Raw genomic sequence first — 23182 nt, 5'->3', positions numbered from 1 at the left:
TCCCTTGCTTCTCCCTCCTTCTCTCTTTTTCTTTTCTAAATTTATAGACATGTTGCAAGAATAATACAATGAACTGTCTCATATTGTTCACCTAGATTCACCGATTATAAACCAAACACTTGGGGTGCCTGGGTGGCTCAGTTGGTTAAGTGTTTGACTCTTGGTTTTGGCTCAGGTCACAATCTCATGGATCTTGAGATCAAGTCCCACGTTGGGCTCCATGCTCAGCGGGGAGTCAGCTTGAAGATTCTCTCTCTCTTACGCTCCCCCACCCCCAACTCTCTCTCTCTCAAATGGATAAATCTTAAAAAAAAATAAATAAATAAACCAAACACTTTGCCACATCTGATATGTCTCTTCACATGTAATTACTTTTATTATTACTATTACTATTTTTTCAGAACTCTTTGAGAGTAAATTGCAGACAACGTGGCCCTTTACCCCTAATCTAAATATTTTAGCATGCATCTCCTGGGAGTGACAACATTTTCTAACATAATCATAGTGCAATTATCAAATACAAAAAACTTAACATAGATTTAATACTATTATTCGATATAAACTCTACTTTCAATTTCACCAACTGCCCTGATAATATTCTTTGTAGAGGTCTTTTTTTTCCCCTTCATTGATTCTGGATCCGATCCAGGATCACACATTGCCTTTTGCTGTCACGTCTCTCTAGTTTCTTTCTTTTTTTTTTTTTTTTTTAAGATTTTATTTATTTAATCACGAGAGACACACAGATTGAGAAAGAGAGAGAGAGAGAGAGAGAGTGGCAGAGACACAGGCAGAGGGAGAAGCAGGCTCCATGCAGGGAGCCCAAAGTGGGATTCAATCCCAGGACCCCAGGGTCATGACCTGGGCCAAAGGTGGCGCTAAATTGCTGAGCCAGTGGGCTGCCCTAGTTTCTCAATCTGGGACAGTTTTTTTTTTTTTTTCCTTTCATGACATAAACATTTCTGAAATAGAGCTTTTTTTTTTCTTTCTTTTTTTTTTTAAAAGAATGTCCTTCACTTTGGGTGTTTTTGGTATTTCCTGAGGATCAGATTTCAGATAATACCCTTTCGGCAGGTAATACATTAAATGATAGTGTGGTCTTAGTGCATCATGATAGAAGGCATGTGATGTCAGTTTGTCCCATTAGTGATGCTAAAATAGAACACTTGGTTTTATATCTACCAGATTTAGCCATTGTAAAATCATTTTTACTTTCATAATTAAAAAATAACCTGTGATGAGGTGTTTTAAGGTGGTATAAACGTCCTGCTCTCCATCAAACTTTCACCTAACAGTTTTTGCATCTACTGATGCATCTCACCTGAGTTTATTATTATTATGATGGCTGTAAAAATGGTGACTCTTTTGTTATTATCCAGAAGATAGAAAAAAAATTCTATTTAATTATTAATTGGGAGCCTGATTTTGTTATACATAATTTGAATACTAAGACCTAAGAAGTTTCCTAAATTCAACGTCAGAATTTTCTATTTCTGTCAACATTAGAATTTTCTAATTTCCTTTTTTTTTAGTGATAATACTACATAGTGGTAATTCCTGTAATGAATAATTAATGAATAATTAATGAATAATTAATGTTTATTAAATGCTTATGTGCTGGGCACTATAGAAAGCACTTATGGTGCCTCATTTGTCTCACAGTTATTATTGGCTTTATTTTGCCAATGAGAATAGGAAGGATCAGAGAGGTTAAATACCTGGCCTAAGGTCACATAGCTAGTTTGGCCCGAACAGCTAGTTTTGCATCCCTCACCATCTTTTGTGCTGTGAAGTAATCAAACGGGAAGGAATTGCTCTGCCCTGGGAATGTGGTCAGTGCCTTTGCTTCCAGTTCCAAGGCCAGCTCTACTGTTAAATATTGAGTCTCTTTCATTGCAGCCACGAGCTGGAGGATTCAACTAGCACGGAGGTGAATTCAGTCTCTGATGTGAAATAGCGTAACAGAAACTGTGATGTAGCACAAAGCAGTGGTTTTCAAATGCTATCAGGAGGCATTTTTTTCCCCTTTTGTGACCAGAGGTTTTGGATGAGTTTCCTTTTTTCTTCTCCTTCCCATTCCCCCACCCCCACCAGTTTTACTGAGATGGAGTTGACCTGCAATACTGTATGCATTTAAGGCATACGGTACAATGGTTTCATATATGCACATCACATATCACAAGTTACAAACGCAAAAATGATGCTCTTCGTTGTTTACAGTAGCCCCCACCTTGTCCTTAGAGAATATGGTCTGAGGCCCAACACCCGCCCCCATGCCTGACACTGCAGATATGCACTATGTACTGTTTTCTCCTATTCATACGCATCTAAGATAAAGTTTAATCTGGGGACGCCTGGGTGGCTCAGTGGTTGAGCGTCTCCCTTTGGCTCAGGTCGTGATCCCGGGTCGGGGATCCAGCCTGCTTCTCCCTCTGCCTGTGTCTCTGCCTCTCTCTGTGTCTCTCATGAATAAATAAATAAAATCTTTAAAAAGAAAAAAACTGTTCAATCTGTAAACTAGGCACACTAAGAGATTAGCAGCATTAGCACAATTATATTTTTAAATTAAAAAAAGATTTCATTTATTTAATTGACAGAGAGCAAGAGAGCAGAAGCACGAGGAGTAGCAGAGGGAGAGGGAGAAGCCGGTTCCCTCGCTGAGCAGGGAGCCCAGTGCGGGGCTCGATCCCACTGATGCAGGGCTCGATGCCATAACCACATGGGGCTCAATCCCATCGATGTGGAGCTCAATCCCATCAATGCGGGCTCGATCCCATGACCATACAGGGCTTGATCCTATAACCGTGGGATCGTGACCTGAGCCCAAGGCAGACGCTTAACCCCCTGAGCCACCTGAGCCACCCGGGCGCCCTTATAACAATATATTGTAATGAAATCTATGTAAATACGGTCTCTCAAAATACCCTACTGGGCTGCGCTGGCCCTTCTGGTGGTGCCACTAAATGGCAAAATGCCTGGGCGAGGAGATGACGTGGCCTGAACGGCGGTAGGCACCTGCCGGCCTACGAATTCATCACAAGAAAGCAGGTGCTTGCAGACTGCGGCTGACCCCGGGTGCCGACGCCTGCTGACCCCGGGTGCCGATTCCTGCTGACCTTGGAGCCCCCGGGTGACACCTGCTGACCCCAGGTAACACCACTGACCCCGGGTGCCGAGGCCGGCTGACCCCGGGTGACACCTGCTGACCCCAGGTGACCCCTGCTGACCCCGGTGCCGACGCCGGCTGACCCCGGGTGACACCTGCTGACCCCAGGTGACCCCTGCTGACCCGGTGCCGACGCTGGCTGACCCCAGGTGACCCCTGCTGACCCCGGTGCCGACGCTGGCTGACCCCGGGTGACACCGGCTGACCCCGGGTGACACCTGCTGACCCCGCGTGCCGACGCTGGCTGACCCCGGGTGACACCTGCTGACCCCAGGTGACCCCTGCTGACCCGGTGCCGACGCCGAGGCCGAGGCCGGCGAAGGCGCCGAGAGGGGAGGACAGCAGGTCGCTGCCGGCGAGCAGCGCTTCCTGTCGCAGCTCCACTGCGCGTGTCGAAGCCCGATTTTTCGCGCACGGACACCGTAAGGAAGGACCGAGGGCGCCCTGCGGCGCTCTGCCTCGTCTCGGGGTCCTCGCCTCGCCGGGCGGCCCAGGGAGACCCGAGCCCGACGCGGTGCGGGCGGAGGCCGCGGGGGCAAACCGCGCGCGAACGGGGCCTGGCGGCTGACGCGGCTTCCCGCCCCGCCCGCCTCCCGCAGGGGCGCCCCGGAGCCGACGCGGGGCGGGGCGAGTCGCCTGACGTCACCACGCGCGCCGCCCGCGCCGCCGGCGCCTCTTTGACGTCACCGCCGCCCGACCGCTCTTCCCGGAGGCCGGCGCCGGAGGCCCGCCAGGTACGGCCGTTCCGAGCTTGGGGGGGAGTTTCTCTCGTGTTTCTGCACAGTTCGCCCCCTCTGGGAGCCCCCGCGGTTTTCGCACGCCGGCTGGCCCACAGGAGCGCCCCCCCCGCTCACCTGGGCCCCGGGGCCCTCACCGGAGCGCCCCCCCCGACTCACCTGGGCCCCTCACCGGAGCGCCCCCCCCCCGGGCTCACCTGGGCCCCTCACCGGAGCGCCCCCCCCCCCGGGCTCACTGTCACTGGGCCCCTCACCGGAGCGCCCCCCCCCCGGGCTCACCTGGGCCCCTCACCGGAGCGCCCCCCCCCGGGCTCACCTGGGCCCCTCACCGGAGCGCCCCCCCCCCCCGGGCTCACCTGGGCCCCGGGGCCCTCACCGGAGCGCCCTCCCCCCGGGCTCACCTGGGCCCCTCACCGGAGCGCCCCCCCCCCGGGCTCACCTGGGCCCCTCACCGGAGCGCCCCCCCCCCCCGGGCTCACTGTCACTGGGCCCCTCACCGGAGCGCCCCCCCCCCGGGCTCACCTGGGCCCCTCACCGGAGCGCCCCCCCCCGGGCTCACCTGGGCCCCTCACCGGAGCGCCCCCCCCCCCCGGGCTCACCTGGGCCCCGGGGCCCTCACCGGAGCGCCCTCCCCCCGGGCTCACCTGGGCCCCTCACCGGAGCGCCCCCCCCCGGGCTCACCTGGGCCCCTCACCGGAGCGCCCCCCCCCCGGGCTCACCTGGGCCCCTCACCGGAGCGCCCCCCCCCGGGCTCACCTGGGCCCCTCACCGGAGCGCCCCCCCCCCCCCCCGGGCTCACCTGGGCCCCGGGGCCCTCACCGGAGCGCCCTCCCCCCGGGCTCACCTGGGCCCCTCACCGGAGCGCCCCCCCCCCCCCGGGCTCACCTGGGCCCCGGGGCCCTCACCGGAGCGCCCTCCCCCCGGGCTCACCTGGGCCCCTCACCACTCTCCATCCAGCCTGCAGTTGGTTTGTCTGTGCTGTTTCTCCCTGTTCAGCTCCTCCGGCACCTGGGCAGGGGGAGGAGCCCTGAGGTGACGTCACAGCTGTCAGGGCCCCAGGGGCAGAGCGAAGGCCGCGCCCGTGACGTCCACGAGGTCACCTGGTTGATGTGTTTTCACGCCTCCGGAGGTCGAGGTGCCTCTGCCGAGGTTCAGGTGCCTTGAACGCGCCTCTGTTGGCCGCGATCCCGTGTCTGCGGGACGCAGGTGTCTGCCCCGCCAGCGAGCTCTGGGCGGCCTGATCCTGTCGCGGGCCGGGAGTCCCTGTGTCCTGACGACGCTGGGTCCCAGGAGCCGGGCAGTCTCCTGCTGAGCCTCAGGAAGCCGCTTGCGGCTGCTGTTTGGTTGAAAGGCGGATTAACGGGCGTGCGGGCGGGGCTGCATCCCGGGGCTCCATCCCGAGGCGCCCATCGCGGGGCTGCATCCCCGGGCTCCATCCCAGGGGCTACATCGCGGGGCGCCCATCGCGGGGGCTCCCATCCCGGGGCTGCATCCCGAGGCGCCATCCCAGGGGCTACATCGCAGGGCGCCCATCGCGGCACTCCATCCCGGGGCTCCATACCGGGGGCCCCATCCCGGGGCTCCATCGCGGGGCTCCCATCCCGGGGCTGCATCCCAGGGGCTACATCGCGGGGCGCCCATCGCGGGACTCCATCGCGGGGCTCCCATCCCGGGGCTGCATCCCGGGGCTCCATCGCAGGGCTCCCATCCCGGGGCTCCATCCCAGGGGCTACATCGCGGGGCGCCCATCGCGGGGCTCTGTCACCAGGCTCCATCCCGGGGCCCCATCCCGAGGCTCCATCGCGGGGCTCCTCCAAGGTGCGGTGGGATGCTGTAGCGGCCTTCAGGTGCTGGCGCTGTCTGCGTCCCACTCGGAGGATGCTCTCAAGTGGTTCCTTGCAGTTGTCTCAGCCACCGATTCCAAGCAGTTGGCCCTTTCATATGTTTTTTTTTTTTTTCAATATGGGTTTATTCATTCATTCATTCATTCATTCATTCATTCATGAGACAGAGAGAGAGAGGCAGAGACACACAGGCAGAGGGAGAAGTAGGCTCCACGCAGGGAGCCGGAGGTGGGACTGGATCCCAGGACCCCGGGGTCACGCCCTGGGCCAAAGGCAGGCGCCCAACTGCTGAGCCACCCAGGTATCCCCACAATATGGATTTGAATGGTCTACATTGGATCAGGATATTTGATCCTTTTCACTCTAGTAAATTAGTAAACTGTTGCTACCTGCAAATGTACTGACTGGTTACCGAGCCAAGCACTGTTCTAAAAGCTTTACCAATATTATTCATTTCACTTTTACGATAGCCCTATATACTGTTATTATTTTAGAGATGACACTATTGTAGTAAGCAGATTCCCCGGTTCTGGAAGGTAGTTTTGCTGCTTCATAACTGTAATTTTGAAAACGCTTTGAGGTAAACACTAGCATTAATAATAGAAGTACATTCATTGTGTAATTTGATGTAGTTATTCATCTCAATTTTGAGCGACCTTTTGTGATTTAGATCTTCTGTTATTGGACTTTGGGATAAATTTGGCTTTTTTGGAGGTCAACACCTTTAAAAGGAAAAAGTCAATCTCAGGGATTTTACTGTAAGTTTGAAGGAGAATTATAGGTGGCATCGACACGGACTGTCTGCTAAAGGAGCAACTTTATTGATAGCCTGTTGTGTGTACTTTTCACCATTATTTTCTAAGATAATGCAGTACAAAGAGGTCATTATGGTAATAGAAATCTGGTGCAGCATCTGCAGATGTCTCTCTAGTTCCAAAAAAATTATTAATTGCATTTTTTTTTTCTGGCTTAGTTCATAATCATATGTAACTCTACTTAGCATAGGAGTGGAAGTAGCCCTAGAATGTACATTATGGTGTATTTTTGTTTTGGATCTATGTGGTGACTTCCTAATATCTTTAAGTACAGACTCTCATCTCATATTAAGATTCCCCAAGGTTTGTCCCCAGTTTGCTTTCTTTGGTTTTGGACAGGTAGCAAACAGTTACTATGTGCCTAATGTGTGGGAAGACCTTACATTAGTCATGTGCAGATGCAAATGTCATGCAAAGTAAGTCTTGCCTTGAAGGAACAGCATAGAGGATAAGTAACCAGTGGAATGCTCTGTGCAGAGGGGTGTCAGGACCTGATTTAGCTTTTTAACAGTATCACTCTGGCTGCTATGTTAAGAATAGATTGTTGGAGAGTGTGGCAGGCAAAAGCCAAGAGACTAAATAGGAAGGTGTCGTAATAATTCAGTGAGATTATACTGACTTCATAGGGTGAAAAGAAGTGACTGCGGTGAGAGGCAGTTCAATTTTGGATGTATTTTGTCGGTAAAGCTAACAGATTTGTTTATGGATTGAACATGGATTGTAAGAGTGAAATAATTGTCAGGATCTGGAGCTCGAGCAACTAGAAGGATGGAATTGCCATGAACTAAGGAGTGAAAAACTAAGGAGCCAGTTTGTGGGGGAAGATTAGAAGTTCCGTTGTGACATGTTAGGTTTGAGATGACTATAAGTCATCCAAGTGGAGATGTAGAGTTACCCAACCTGGAGTTCATTGTGGCGAGGGAGTTCATTGCTGGAAAAGAACATTTGGGAGTTGTCAGTGAACAGATGGTATTTAAAATAGTGAGACTGGAGATAATCACCAAAGAAGTGAATGTACAGAAAAGAAAAGTAGTACAAGACCTGAGTCCTTAGGCATCTTAGCCTTTATAGATTTGGGGAGATGAAGAACCAGGAAAGGAGACAGAATGAATGAATCACTGGTGAGAAACAAGGACTGTTTTGAGAGTCTAGTGTTGTAGGATTCAGGGCTGAATAGTGTGATCATTTTTGTCGAATGCAATGAACAAACGGATCAAGTAAAATGAGGTTTGACACCATCGGATTTATCAAGATACATGAGAAGGAGTATGACTGATGAATATATAATAAGTCTGGAGAACCTTGGGAGCAAAGAAGAGATACTTTTGTTTGGGAGCTATGGAAGCCTTTTGATGCTGGTTTAAAGAATTGATGTTTCACTAGGCTCAGAATACAAGGGGTGCAGTGTGAGGATGGGGTACTCCAGCCAGGGGGAAAGGCCTTACTCTTTCCCTTCAAGGCCATACTTCCCAGTCAGTTGTTTTAAGGATGCTTTTACAAGTCCTTGCTCAGCCATTCCCTCATTCTGGATAGCTATTCTTGCTCTAGGCCTACAGAACACTACTAAAGAAATTCACAGAAGACACGATTTAATGTTAGTTATCCTCAACCAGATCCTTGCTCCGTTCCCTGACAATTCTTTTATTTATCCCTATTCCTCCTAGCACATAATCTACAGTGCCATGTAAATGAATAATGTTTACTGAGCACTTAGTACATGCTGGGCACTGAGGATTCATTTATTTAATAGATACTTATGTAGCATCTATGACATGCTGCCATGATACTTGGAATATAATAATGAGCAAAGACTTGCCCTGTACCAGGCTTACAGTCTAGCGTGGATGGTGGACAATCATCAGATAATCACAGAAATACAAAATTATAACAATGATAAGGAGAAACCAGGATGCCGTGAGACTCTGTAACATGTGGATATGACTTGATCTGAGTGATGAGCGAGCTGGGTTAAGTAGGCAAAAAATGGTGGTGACTGGGAGTCCTCACAATTCTAGGAGTTCTAAGAGAACAAGACTGTAGAGGCGTATGTACCATGAGAATAGGGAGAAAATGGCTAGAAAATTTATGTGTAGAAAAAGGAATCTATTATATGGTTCTTTGAATATAATAGGGCTAAAGAATGTAAGTTTGAGGGGCACCTGGGTGGCTCAGTGGTTGAGTGTCTGCCTTTAGCTCAGGTTGTGGTCCTGGGATTGAGTCCTGCATCAGGCTCCCTGCAAGGAACCTGCTTCTCCCTCTGCCTGTGTCTCTGCCTCTCTCTGTGTCTCTGATGAATAAATAAATAAAATCTTAAAAAAAAAATAATATAGGTTTGATTTTAGCTGCTAAGTTGGGGGAAATGACACTTTATCTGGCATATTTGAGAATAAATTCAAAGTGTCAGATAATTGGAAAAATTATTAAATGTAAATATATATAATTATTATGTTGTATCTATTATTGTTTAAAAATCATAATTCTGAGAGTATGACATAAAATGTGCTCCCTTATCTTCCTGCTTTTTGGTTTCCCAGAAGTAGCCATAGTTAGCAGCTACTTTTGTATCCTTTAAGACATTTACATGCATATCCAAGTATGCCTCTATACTCCTTTTTTTCTTAAAAACAAATGGGTTGTATTAGATATGCTATTCAGTTTTTGTTCACTTAATATATCTCAGGAATTTGTTCTCTACTTCATACTTTTTCACTGCCTCAGAGTATTTTATTGAATGTGACTATATCATAATTTATTTAACTAGTTCCTGTTAATGGACATGCAGATTGTTCTCCACTTTCAAGTTTCAGTATTTCAAAGAGTGTTTCTGTAGATGTCCTTGAACATTATCTTGTATGAAAACGTACTCTTTGGGAAGTAAAATTGCTGGGTCAAAGAATTTGAACATACATAATTTTGCAGCACAGTGCTAGATTCCCACCAACCCCCTTACTCATTTTACACTCCAGTTAATAGTAAATGAGAGGCTGTTTCTCCTTACCTTTGTGCATATTAGATACTATCAATCTTTTTAATTTTTGCTTGTTAGATGAAAAGTGACATCTTGTTTTAGCAATTTATGTTTCTTTGATTATAAGATTGAGTAGCTTTATGTTTATTGGTCATCTGGATTCCTTTATATTTGAGCTCCTGATTTTCTTGTTCTTTTTTATTTTGGATTGTAGATATTCTTTTCGTTGGTGATTGATTTGTAGAGGTTCCTTTTTATCTCTCTTTGTGTTGCAAACATTTTCCCTGGTTTTACATATGACTTTTGACTTGTTTTGTTGGTTTATTTATTCATTTTTGCATGCACACATTTTTAGGAGGGCCAGATAAAGTATAGGGCATCAGAATTTTTTTTAGAACAAAATTTGTGGCATTACTGAAATAATCAGACATTCTGAAATGTCAGCCTTTGTTGGAAATGTTAGTAATACAGACCTCATTTGAGGCCATAGTATCTGTTTTGTTTTTATAAGTATTGTTCAATAACTTACAGATCTGATGAGTGCACCCAGTAACCTAGCTTCCCTTTACCTCCCAATTATACTTGGAATTGAAACGGGAGATAATAGAGCTGCTTAAGTATTCCAGACTGTACTTGATGTTTAGGTGTTACCCAGTTTATGAACTGAGTTAGTTCTAACTATTCTAAACATTAGTTTGTGAGTTAGATATGTAATGTCACTATAGAGATAATGTGCATAGGTTCTTTTTTAAAAAGCTTTATTATTTTGAGAGAGAGAGAGTGCATGAGCACAATGTGGGAGGAGGGGCAGAGGGAGAGAATCTTTTAAGCAGACTTCCCACTTAGCGAGGAGCCCAACTCAGGGCTCTGTCCCACAACCCATGAGATCATGACCTGAGCTGAAATCAAGAGTCAAGACGCTTAACCGGCTGAGCCACCCAGGTGCCCCTGTACATAGGTTCTTACCTCAGCCCTCAACAGTGTAATTAACTCACGAAGGCTAGCTTTTTTTAAAATGCAAATTCAAGATGTCCCATGATTTTGCCCCTATGTACTTAGTATGCATCCTTAGAGGATAGGGGGATATCATTATATAACTATAATGCCATTTTCATAGCTGAATCCTAATTTCATAGCAAAATTATCAATAATTCTTAATATCATCTAATATACCTGATCCATCTTCAGATTTCTTTGCCTCGAAATTCTTTTTATACTTGATTTGAATCAAGATACAAAGTCTACGTATTCTATTTGTTAGCTCTCCCAAATCTCCTTAATTTCTTCTTCCTCTGCTTCTCCCTTTTCTTAATTTTTCTTCATCCCATTTATTTGTTACAGAAACCAGGTCAATTGTCCAGTAGAATATTTCTCATTTGAGATTTGTCTGTTTGCTTTCTTGTGGTGTTAACTTGTTTCTCTATCCTCTGTATTTCCTATAAAATAGAAGTTAGCTTTAAAGGCTCAGTTAGATTCAGATTTGACTTTTTTTAGGAAGTTGGAAATGCTACAGAGATGGTGCTGTGTACCTAATTATTGCTTCACATCAGGAGATTCATGACATGTTTGTGTCCTATTTTCAGTGAAGTGAAGGTTGATCCCTGGGCTTAAGTAGTGACAGTCCCACTCCTGTGTTGTCATCTTTCCCATCACCCCTTTATCTGTCAGTGATTGTTGTCTGAATCTATAATTTCATTAGGGGTTGCAAAATAGTGATTTTTAAAAAATTTATCATTCCTTCACATTTGTTAGCTGGAATTTTAAGTCTGATTTTATTATTTGGGGACCTGACAATCAGGAATAACAAGGCTATTGTGGGGGAAGTTCTGTTGCATCAGAACAACTTGTAATGCCAGGAATATATCTTTTTTTTTTTTTTCCCCTGTTGTTCTGGAGGCTTAAAGGAGCATGATGGTCTTTTTGATGTGACAGCTTGGCTAGGCTGCAGTGCCAGATATTCAGTCCAGAACCAATCTAGGTGTTGCTATAAAGGTATTTGTAGATGTGATTAAAATCTACAAATTAGCTAACTTTAAGATAGGGGCTGTATTCTAGATAATCTGGATGGGTTTGATTCAGTCAGTTGAAAGGCTTTAGAAGCAGAGCTGAGGCTTCCCTGACAAAAAGGAAACTCCACCTGTGGGCAGCAACTTCAGCTTGGAGCTAAGAGTTGCAGTAAGCCCTTCCTTGATAGCCTGCCCTGCGGGGTTTGGAATTAGTCCCCACATTTGCTTAAACCTGTTTCTTACAATAAATCTCTTCATATATATCTCCTACTGGTTTTGATGCCCCGGGTTAGCCCTGGCTGGTACCAAGAGCAACTCTCCTGATGCTTGTTTTCTAACAAAATGGGTTGGGGAGTGGTGGTAAGGGTCAGAGGACTTACATTGTTTAGGGTGACCATACGATTTATTGCTCAAAGTGGAACTTCTGAAAGAGAAATGGGGAGCTGAGTAGATGGCCAGCTGAAACTGCACGTACATCCTGGGATTGTCTTGGGCAGATTGAGACATAGTCATTCTATGTGCCAGGCGCTGGTAATAGAATCTCAGTGTGACACAGGCCCTTCAAGGAGCTTGTAGTCAAAGGCACATCAAGTACATCCACAGATAATACCAGATAGCGTTTTAAGTGATATGACAGCTTGTAGTTGTGTTTATCGGACAGAATGGGAGGGTGGCACTCAGAGAATTCTTCACTGGCTAAAGCAAAATGTGATCTTACGTCCAAAAATAAGCAGAGTTTGAACAAAGTTGAAAGAGTGGTTAACGTACAGAAAGCCATATAGTGAAAGGTTAGAGAATGAGCATGGCATATCTGGAAAACTGCCACGGTGGCTACAGCCATTGGACTGGAAGAGGGAGGGAATGAAGGAGGTTAGACAAGGGCTATATTATAACAGGCCTGTGTCCATACTGAGGGGGCGGGGAGCTATTGCAGGATTTTAAGCAGAGGTGTACGATGACTAGAGCATCTTTATAGAAAAATCGTATCTTGAAACTTTCCAAAATTGAGAGTAGAAAAAATTGACAATAGGAAGACTACTCAAAGGCTCTTGAAATGACATAGTCAGTGAGAGTGGAGGAAAGCTTGTGATACAAGGATATTAAGGAGGCCAAATTGATGGGGCTGATTGGAAGGGGTGAGGGTAACCCCTGTGTTCCTGGCTGGATTGATCTCCTTGAAGTAAGAGAACTGAGGGCAGGAGGTAGGGACATGGCTTCTATTCTGCATGTGATGTTGTGCACCCCTCCTTTTATGCCTATATTATGGTTTTTCTGACCAGTGAGAGGAGGGGAGTGGCAACAATATCCTGTAAGGCTTGCGAGCAGAGTCCTCCCATCTGTGCTTTAGTCTTAGCCGGACCATAGGGATGGAAGAGACAGATTTTCTCATGCGCTCTTCTACCCCCACCTTTGCTTGCTGGTACTTGAGAAGGAGCAGTTTGAAAGGTGAGAAGCACCTGTAGACCTTGGGAGGGGGTAAAGAGCAGAGGAGATGGAGTTCTTTTCTTCTTTCCCTTCTTTGGACATTTCACCCTATGAAATAGGCAAGTTATTGAACCTCCAGTAAATGAGTACTTAGAATAGTGCCTGGCTCATAGGCAGTGATTTTCAAATGTTTGCTATTGCCGCTAATACCATACATTTCAGGGCTTTATCCTGGGATCTGAGTAGCAAAAGAACAGAGGTTTCTGCAGTTTTCTCCTTGTAGCTTTTCCTGTGAAAGGAACACATATTTGGGAACTATCTATATAAAATGTTAGAAAAAAATCATATGAATTGGAGGGAATTTCTGATAATAGAAGAACTATTATTTTGTAGTTTGCTTTGCCTTTATTTTTTTAGTTAGGAAAAAGGCAAGTGGTTCAGTTTGTATTTAATGAGGATAATTATTCTTACTGCTTTGCTTTCAGTGTTCACCCTAACCCATTTTAACAATAAATAACTACTTGTTTATTGGGGCTTAGGGACCAGGAATAATTGCAGGAAAAATCCCCATCATGATTCAGGGAAGGAAAAATATTTTCAAATAGAAAAGTTGATGAAAAAAATACACGTTTATATAAAGGCTTTACTATTTTTTTTATATTTGCAATATTTGTTAAAAGCCAAAATACATTGTTAAAATATGCTTTTATTTGAATTTAATGAGTGTTTATTTTTTACTATGATTTTAGTACATGCTTTTTGAAATAATAAAATTTAGGGGTGCCTTGGTGGCTCAGTGATGATCTCAGGGTTGTGAGATCGAGTGTCGCTTTGGCTTAGCGCTGGGTATGGAGCCTGCTTAAGATTCTCTCCCTCTCTCTCCCTCTGCCCCCATGCCCTGCTGGCCATGCATGCTCTCTCTCTCTCTCAAAAAAAAAAAAAAACAAAAACAAAAAACAGAATGAATCTGCTTTGATCTTATTCCCTAATCCTTGCCCGTTCTCAAAGAGAATGTCTCTTTTTTATATATCTCCCTCCAGACTTTTTTCTACAGATCTTCATTTATACAGATTTTTAAAAACAGTGACATGTTAGATGCATATTGTTTTATACCCAATGTTCTATCAGTTTTTTCACCATTTCTCATTGTGTGTTACTACATAAAGATTTACTTGTTTTTAATATTTTGATGGATGTGTTGTAATTCATTTACCTGTTTCCCTATTGATGAATATTTAGATTAGTCTTTCCAGTATTTTGTTAGTTTTTTTCATTCAACAAATGTTTATTGACTGTCAGTGCTAGGGAACAAAACACACAAATTTCTGCTCTCCTGTGGTTACATTCTTTTGGAGGTGGCCAGACAGTAAATGAATAAAATAAATATGTCAGGTGCTACTGAGCACTGAGGCCATTTAGGTTAGTGCAATAATCTGGGCAAGGTACGGTGATAGTTTGTACTGGCTTGGATGAGGGTGGCAGCAATGGAGGTGATAGGACATGGTTGGATTCTAAATATGTCTTAAAGATGGGGTGAGAGAGAGGAGTCAAGGCCCATTCTGTAATTTCAGGTCTGAACGGTTGGAAAAGTGGAGTTGGAAAGACTATAGCAGGCAAGATTTCGGTGTGGGCACATTACATTTGAGAATCTATTAACAACCAACCAGAGGTATTCAGTAAGTAAGCAGTTGGAAATGTGATTTGAAGTTCAATAGGGAGGTCAGGGTTGGAAATAAAGACTTGGGAGTCACGGAGGAGTAAATTAGAGGGGAAAAAAGAATCAAGGAGAGCCCGTGGGCATATCAAGGATACGAGGCTGAGAATATGACAACGATGGCACAAGAGACCAAGAAAGCAGCCATGAGGTAGGAGGGAAACTAAGAAAATGTGATGCCCTGGAAACTAAAGGAAGGGAGTGAACGATGTCAAGTGATGAGAACAGAATTGACCGTAGAATTTAATAGTGTAGCTGTGTGGGCGACCTTGATGAACAATTTTGAGCGAGGAGGAGGGGACCTGAGTGTAGCCGGTTCAAGAAAGGATGGAGGGAGAATTGAGACTGTTAGTGTAAGCTCTTCTTTCAAGGGTTGGAAAATGGGGCTTTCGCTGGAGGGAATATGAAGTCAAGATGTTTCTTTTGTTGTCAAAGATGGAGAAATAAAATGTGGTAAGCTTATGGTTAATGATAGAGCAGAGGGAAAAATTGATGCAAGAGAAAGTGGGAGAGATTGAGAGAAGAGTTCAAGTTGTCCATTTTAATAAATTTGTATGTATGTATACAAGGATTCCTGTAAGCTAGATTCTTAAAAGGACTTCCTGAGTCAAAGAGTATGTAAATTTTAAGAAATCTGTATTCCACCTTCATTGTATACGCTTGCTGACATTGAACTTTAATAATCTTTATGAAATAGGTATCTTAGTTTTTCATCTTTTCCTGTGTTCTTAAACAATTAAATACTGTAAGAATTACCTGTTTCTTAAAGGTTTGAAAGAAATTACCTATATCTTCTAGGCTTGGAGCCTTTTTGGAGCATAGTTCTTTGACCTTAAACTTTTTGACCTAAAATTTTTTGTCTTTGGTTACTGAACTATTTGGTTTACGTACTTCTTTTTAGGTTAATTTTGGTAATTGTTTTTTTCCCCTCTCAGCACCTCATTCTTTTCGTCCAGATTTTCAAATTTATTGACCTAAAATTCTACATAAAAAGAAGAAATACTAAATCTTCTCTGTGTTTGCAGTATATCCTTTATCTGGGCAGCAGATGCTGGAGCGTTTCCAAAATCTAGAGATTCTGGTTTGATTGTTTTCAGCCTTCATAGCCCAGCTATTAATGCCCTTCATCTTGGAGTTATTCATATATTCTCCTTCCCTTTGGGGGGATTGCAGGCTCCTTGGCTCTCTTTCCTATCACTCTGATCCCCTTTGCTCTTTAGCTTACAGAAATTTGTGCTGTCGAGGTCTGCCGATGGATACATGCCCTTTTTGGTTTCCAACATTACTATGGACTTTTTTTTTTTTTTTTCAATTTCTTCTGTCATTTTGGAGAGATTTTGAGAGAGATGAGAGGCAAATACATACTCTTAGTTAGATTTTTGAAATAGAGAGTCACAGTTCTTCCTGTGTGGTTTTATCAGAGTCCTTTATTCAGTTGCTGGTTGCACAGTAGTTTGATAGTAATTTTACAGCCCAAGCAGTGATAGTCAGATGGACTTCGCTATTTTTCCTTTTTTAAAATGAAACCAGATGTTTTAGCAGAATATACTTGTTGAAATAGAAATGATACATTGTCAATAAATATTCCAGTAGTACTTTTTAAAGTTAAGTGACGTCATAACATTTAGAACTATAAGGGACTTTACAGATCATTAGACCAACTGCCTTATTTTATGGATGAAATATTTGAGGCCCTGAGATTTTCAGTGATTGATCAGGTGACAAAGTCAGTGGTGATCAAGCAAGACTTTCGAAAGTCCGTGTCTCTTTCCTTCAATTCTACTATGGTATTTTATACATTCTTGGTTGTTCTACTTAGCTTTGAAATGAAAGAGGTATTTACAGCTAATATTTGTTTTTTAAACCTACAGATGGTATGTATGTATTGGCTTGGAATTGCTTCTGAAAATTTGGCCTTAGATATCATATTAAATATGTTACTGTGGATTTTGGTTTTTCTCACATAGATGTTAAGTATAATGATATAAGTGTGAATTTTAAAAGAATATGCTGTCAAGATATACTGTAGCCTAAATGAAAATCATATAGTTTACTTCTCCCCAGTTTCCTCTTTTCTGCTGGTAGACTTTATCATTTTTGCACTCTCTGAATTTGTTATTAACATTTTAAAAGGGGCTTAAAGAATATATATGTAAATGTAAATAGAGCTTAAAAATCATTTTAGTGATAGTCATAAGCTGTTTCAGACCTAGGTTTTCTAATTTTTTTAGTTTAATATACCATGCTGCTAGATCAACACCTAAATTTAGAAGGGCCAGAATACATAAGTTTTTCAACAAAAGAACTTATTATTTTTTCAGCAATTATAGAGGATAGGATGTACTCATACTTTCATACCTTTCTTGATCTTTTTGTTTTTTTAAAGATTTTATTCATTCATTCATTCATTCATTCATTCATTCATGAGAGACAGAGAGAGGCAGAGACACAGGCAGAGGGAGAAGCAGGCTCCATGCAGGGAGCCCAATGTGGGACTGGATCCCAGGACCCCAGGATCACGCCCTGGGCCGAATGCAGATGCTAAACCACTGAGCCACCCAGGGATCCCCCCTTTGCTTGATCTTTAACTTCAACAAAAAGGATTTTCTTTTTGAAAGTTTTTTTAAATGTAAGATTTTTATTACTGATAATCCATATTTGGTCTTTTGTTCTTGAAAGGCATTGAGGCTCTGATAAGTGTCGCATTAGTGAATGGTGGGTTCTCTTCTTCCCCTACCACCTCAAACAGATTGAAGAGGGGAGGTTTGAGTGTAGTTGCTCTAGAATTATTTTCTAAGATTTGTTTAATTATCTTCAGGTTTTAACTCTTTTATAACTTTTTAAATACATGATATAACTTGTTGATTTTGTTTTTGTAAACTTGAAGTCTGTCTCCCACAAATTCTAAGAATTTAATTTTTTTTCCAGTTGGTCAATAATGGCAAGTGAAGAAATTAATGAAGACTATCCAGTAGAAATTCATGAGTATTTATCAACATTTGAGAATTCCATTGGTGCTGTGGATGAGATGCTGAAGACCATGATGTCTGTTTCTAGAAATGAGTTGTTGCAGAAGGTATTTTAAAAATGCAGTTTCTAAAAATGTAATTTGTAAAACAGCACTGTGTTATGAAAATATACAGAAGAAGACATAGTTTAATGACATACGCTCCTTTCCCCCTTAATTTCAATTTTATAAGTGGATATTTTTAGGGGGTGAAAAACAAACAACTCTATTTTGACTGGTTTTTGAGAAAAAAGGAGCACTCACAACATTCTTTTTGACGGATTCTATCTTTGACCTTCTAAATATTACAATGATGTTATCAGGGTTTCTGGAAACTCTATAGGACAAAAAGAGTAAATTGACTTTGACAGTCTAAAACAAATCTCATTATGTTTCTTCTGTCTTTGGTATTGCCTAAGCATTTTAGCCTGCCTCTTATACATAAATGCATCATGTACAATGTTTATATTGATAAATTACTTTTGACATACAAAGCCCAGATCGTAACTCCTGAAATTAAAATAATTGAAAAGAATTTTTCTTGGGTTATACACATTCCTTGTCTAACTAAAGATGATACCCTGAAGTGAAAATTTGTGGGCAAAAATCACCCGTTAACAAAACTACTTCTTTTTGCAAATTATTTCAACATCGCTTGGTTATTGGATTTTAGGAGGTGAAAGAAACGTCTCTTTGATATATTGTATTGGTAAAGTTTAAAATAATGTGATGGTGCTCAAAGTTTGTGTGTATTTTCTCTCTCTCTCTTTTTTAAATAGTTGGACCCTCTTGAACAAGCCAAAGTGGATTTAGTTTCTGCTTACACATTAAATTCAATGTTTTGGGGTATGTATGTTAATTTGGAGTTAATTAGAAAGCATATTGTTTATTGTGTCAAAGGTAATTTATTTTTTAAATGCTAGCAATTTATATTTAGTTACACATTATGGCAATTTTAATAGTTAAAATTTAAGTGAGAATACCATATGTCCATGAGCCACATAAACATTTAATATTACACAGAAGTTGAATAATTTAAGATTTAAGAAATCATTTTTTTGGTGACATTTCTTTTTTTATAACTAGAGTTTCTTTATTTAATGCTCTTAATTAATATATATGCCATTTTATTCCATGAAATCTTTGTCTTGTAGTTTATTTGGCAACTCAGGGAGTTAATCCTAAGGAACATCCAGTAAAGCAGGAATTGGTAAGATTGCAGTGGATTTCTTTTTATTTGACTATCTGTTTGTTGTGGTATTCCTGAAGTCAGAGTCACAGTACCTTTATCATACTAGTTATGGAGAACAGCATTATTTAGAGTCCAAATTAGGAAAGTGAGCCAGATTTCATCATGTCTTTAGTTTTTCTTTTCCTTTGTCAGAGAAATGGTGTTCCATATATTATATAAATCTCTGAATGGGAAAATGTTACAATTCAAGTAATTATTTATAACTTCCATATTATTTTTTCTATAAATTCTTGAAATCCTGTTCATCCCTACAACTGCCTTTAAAAAAAAAAAAACTCTTACACAATTCTTAAAAGTATATTCTAGTTGATTTACTAGCAAAGACGGGAAAGTTTCTCCCCCACCTTTTCGATTCTTCCATTAATTCATTTTCTCAGCAGTAAAGAATCCAGTTCAGCAACAAAGCTAAAAGCTTTTTTGGCACCAGTTGTATGTGTACTGTCCAGTAATTCTGCATTAGTGACATATTTACAACCTGTAATAAATCTTCTAGGTTTGTCTTTGTATTCCATTTAGATGTATAAGTACAGTATATAAGGTCTGGTATCTTGGAGTTTTTGCTGACTTCAAAAATTAAATCATTCAATATGAAGGAAAAAATTAGAAATCTAACTTATGGTTGCCTTCTTGACTTGGCCTTATGAATAAGAATATTAATAAACTCTTTGTTTATAAGATATAAGGTAAATATGTGAAATATGCTTGACATTGTAGTAGTGTTCTCAAGTCTTATGGTGGCTGATATGTATGTTATTTACAATTTAGTAGAATATTTGGTCATTTATTTACAAAAAAATGAGTAAACCAGTTTTATAAATATATGGATTAAGGCATTTTCTTCTTTGAAAGCTCTTGGGGGAAAACAAATTTATTTTTAAATACAGAAATTGTAAAAAATACTTCAAGCAAAAATGTAAAACAACATGAGGCACAGATCTTGATTGACCAGTGATACTGACTTTATTTATTTTTATTTATTTTTATTTTTTTTTTTCTGACTTTAAAACCTTAAGAAGTGTGCCCTGTATCATCTGTTTTAAACTTTCTAATATGGACTTTACATTTATAAAGTTTCTCATTTTTCCTTTAACACAAAGTTATTTGGAGTTTCTTAGCACTTGATTCTGTCATTGGAAATGGATAAAATCATCATCTGTCTTTTTTCTGTGTTAGAACCCACTTTATGGAGGAGTATATTCGTATTCTGGATTATGGTTGGCACATAAAAAGCACCTAAAAACCTATTGCCCCTTTTCTGACCTTGACAGACATCACTAATTGATCACAGAGTTACTGTGTGAGAGGAAATCTATTTATCATATATATTATGAGTGGGGAAAGGCATTGAAAATAGTTTATTTATTCGACAAATAATTGAATGCCTATTAGAAGCCGGGCATTATATCCAAGTGAGATGATTCCTCTGTGAATAAAGCTGATAAATACTGCTGCCCTTGTGGCAGATGCCAGGCTACCTAGTGGAGGGAGACAAGCAATTAACATAAACAAATAATAAATGTATATAGATGTATAGTATGTTAGAAAGTTATATGTTATGGGAAAAAAATAGCACAGGGTGAGAGGGGTTGGAGTGCTTGAGTAGGATTGCCATTTTAAGTGGTAAAGGCCGGGCCTATGAACAAGGTTAACGTTTGAGCCAACTGGCAGGGAAAGAGGGAGTGGCTGTGGAGATATTTGAGGAAGATCATTCCAAGCGAGGCTGGTGGGGGTAGGGGGGGAGGTTGTGTTGGAAGGACTTGGGCTTTTACTCTAAGGGAAGTAGAAAGCCATGAGTGGATTTTGAGCAGAGCTGTCAGCCTTTCACAATTAAGTTCTATGGGTCTGCATTTTTCTGTGTATTTTTCTGTAACTATTTTGATTATTTTAATGAAACTTGCTTTTGTCAGTGATCAATCATTTACTATGCTATTTTATGGCTCTCATCCCTTTTATTTCTCTAGTCAAAGTATAAAAAAGCCCTTTATTTTGATTAATGGTCTCAGAAGATTTGAAGTGATATGGCAACCTATTATGTTTCTCACCCAAAGGCTGATTAGAACTGTATATTTCATTAGAAAGTATCATGTGCTTATCGATCAAAACTATGAAGTTCAAAAAAAAAATCTTGTATTTTCATTTTGCTTATTTTAATTGTGATACTAGAAGGTAAAATTTAAAAAATAGTTAAGTACTACTTCTTCCATTTCCTGTTTAGAAAAATTCCAAGAGTTTAATTTTTATGTTGCATACAAGTATATGAAAGCTCTAGCTTAGATTATAGACTTCAGATAGAGAAGAGTTAACTATGTGGACTTAGGTTAATGTTAAAATAAAAAATATATACCCACATGTAAACAATTCAGTGTTTATCTGTGTAGTGATGTCTTAGTATTGTTCTTCCTCTTTTGAAATACTCCAAACACTTCTGAAATGACTTTTTAATGTCTATTCCCCCCAGACTATGAGCTTCAGGAGAGCATGGAGCATGTTTATCCTGTTCACTAGCACCACTCAATAGGCAATAAATATCTATCTGTTGAATTTAACTGAGGTATAGTATAATAAAACTTAGTGGTGGTGAACGGCTTAGTAAATCTGTTGCTTTTTTTTTTTTATCTTTAAGGAAAGAATCAGAGTATACATGAACAGAGTCAAGGAAATAACAGACAAGAAAAAGGCTGGCAAGCTGGACAAAGGTGCAGCTTCAAGATTTGTGAAAAATGCCCTTTGGGAACCAAAGCCTAAAAATTCATCCAAAATTGCCAATAAAGGAAAAAGTAAAAATTAACCTTTTGGTTTTGATGTACACATATTGAAAAAGTACATCATTTTTATTGTTTTCCATACAATAGATGACTCTGTGGCAATGCAAGGGTTAAATGTATTCCATATTGAATTCATATATAAAATTTACATTTTAAATTTGTAATGCTAAATATTCTTTTCCCTAGAAAGATTAAGTTATCTTTATTGATTTTCCTGTGGAGCACTATGAGGTTTTTAACACTGTGATATATTTTATATTTATAGTTTATCATCTCTCTTGACAAGATTCTTATTTCCTTATACAGGTCAATCTTTCAAGTACCATTTTATAAGCAACTATGAAATTTAAGTTAAATGTTCTTTGTAAACATTTGTCTATTTTAAATGAATAATGACTTTATGAAGTATGCTATCTGAAGACTAAAGTTATAAATACATCTGTTTTCACTATATAATATTAAGAAAGAAATGACTTAAATGTCCATTTTTTTCTAAGTAGCTACTTCATCATGTTTTCATGATTTGGGGAATTATGGCTTTTTTTGATATTCAAAGTGTGAAATTAAGACGTTAGGGTTATATTTTAGTTCTTGGCAATTTGCCTCTATGTCCCATTTAAAGTAAAATATATTCTCATTAGCTTTAGATGGGAAATGAGGCTGTATATTGATGACTGGATTTTGGCTTCATATACCCTGTCAATAAAGACTGTAAAGGTTGTATAGCTGACTGTTTATTTTTCTCATTTGTGTAAATTCGCTCTTGAAATTAGGAAGATACTTTTTAGAAATCATTAGGAATAGAGAAATTCATGAGTTTTTGTTGCTTATGCATCATGCCCATAGACCTCTTGGTCTAATCTTTTCAGATCTTTTGATTACATATTTTTGAGGTGATATCAAGTACATACAAGTTTTTTGAAATAACTTTCTGTGTTTATGTAATGCCAACCACTTAAGGAGAGGACAAGTCCAGAGGAGATCATATTGTGTTTATATTCTTATTTTTCTGGAATATTTGTTCCAGAGAATTCTGTGTGTCAGAAAATTTTTTTAGTGTCTGAGTCCTTGAATTTTAATTATATGCTTTTAATGCTTTCAGTCTTTGAATCCACACCATTATGTATAGGAATGCCAACTACAGTAAAGTACTTTAATTTTTGAAAAAGAAGTTGTTAAAATTTTCTGTGTGATTAATTCTTCATAAGTAACCTTGAATAAATGGATTTCTTGATTTATGGTAGAAGATATTGGAAATGGTCTTAAAATGTAATGGATTTTGTAAAGCACGTTGAACTCTTTTTATGACACATGAAGAGGAAGTCACTGATAGATGCAGAGTCTTCTGGCTCAGATGTCAGGCCATTTTTGAAGTAGAAGAACGTTTATAATTATTTCATTCCTTTTTTCAGCCTCATCCTCTCAAATTTCTAGCTTTTTTAAAAAGTAACTTCATGAGAGAAATAAAGGTTGTTATGAGCAA

At 41.1% G+C, this 23182-nt stretch overlaps 2 protein-coding genes across 2 annotated transcripts in view; one reads left to right on the top strand and one right to left on the bottom strand.

Moving 5' to 3' along the window:
* The window catches only part of LOC121491772, a 22651-nt gene extending 17175 nt beyond the window's left edge, over positions 1-5476 (bottom strand). Inside the window, exons 1-2 of the mRNA XM_041756946.1 lie at positions 5465-5476; positions 3456-3802 (exon numbers count right to left, since the gene is read on the bottom strand). Coding sequence (XP_041612880.1) covers positions 3456-3802; positions 5465-5476 — 359 coding nt within the window. The remainder of the gene's footprint in view (positions 1-3455; positions 3803-5464) is intronic.
* On the top strand, positions 3762-23182 carry C1D (C1D nuclear receptor corepressor). The gene is made up of 5 exons (XM_041756042.1): positions 3762-3900; positions 17604-17751; positions 18462-18528; positions 18837-18892; positions 21558-23182. The coding sequence occupies exons 2-5, from the start codon at positions 17614-17616 to the stop codon at positions 21720-21722; spliced, it is 426 nt and encodes a 141-aa protein (XP_041611976.1). The 5' UTR covers positions 3762-3900; positions 17604-17613; the 3' UTR covers positions 21723-23182.

This window comes from Vulpes lagopus, chromosome 5 (assembly GCF_018345385.1).
Source record: "Vulpes lagopus strain Blue_001 chromosome 5, ASM1834538v1, whole genome shotgun sequence".
Taxonomy (NCBI): domain Eukaryota; kingdom Metazoa; phylum Chordata; class Mammalia; order Carnivora; family Canidae; genus Vulpes; species Vulpes lagopus.
Note: the sequence above shows the minus strand (reverse complement) of the source record. Positions and strands in the feature narration are given on the sequence as shown.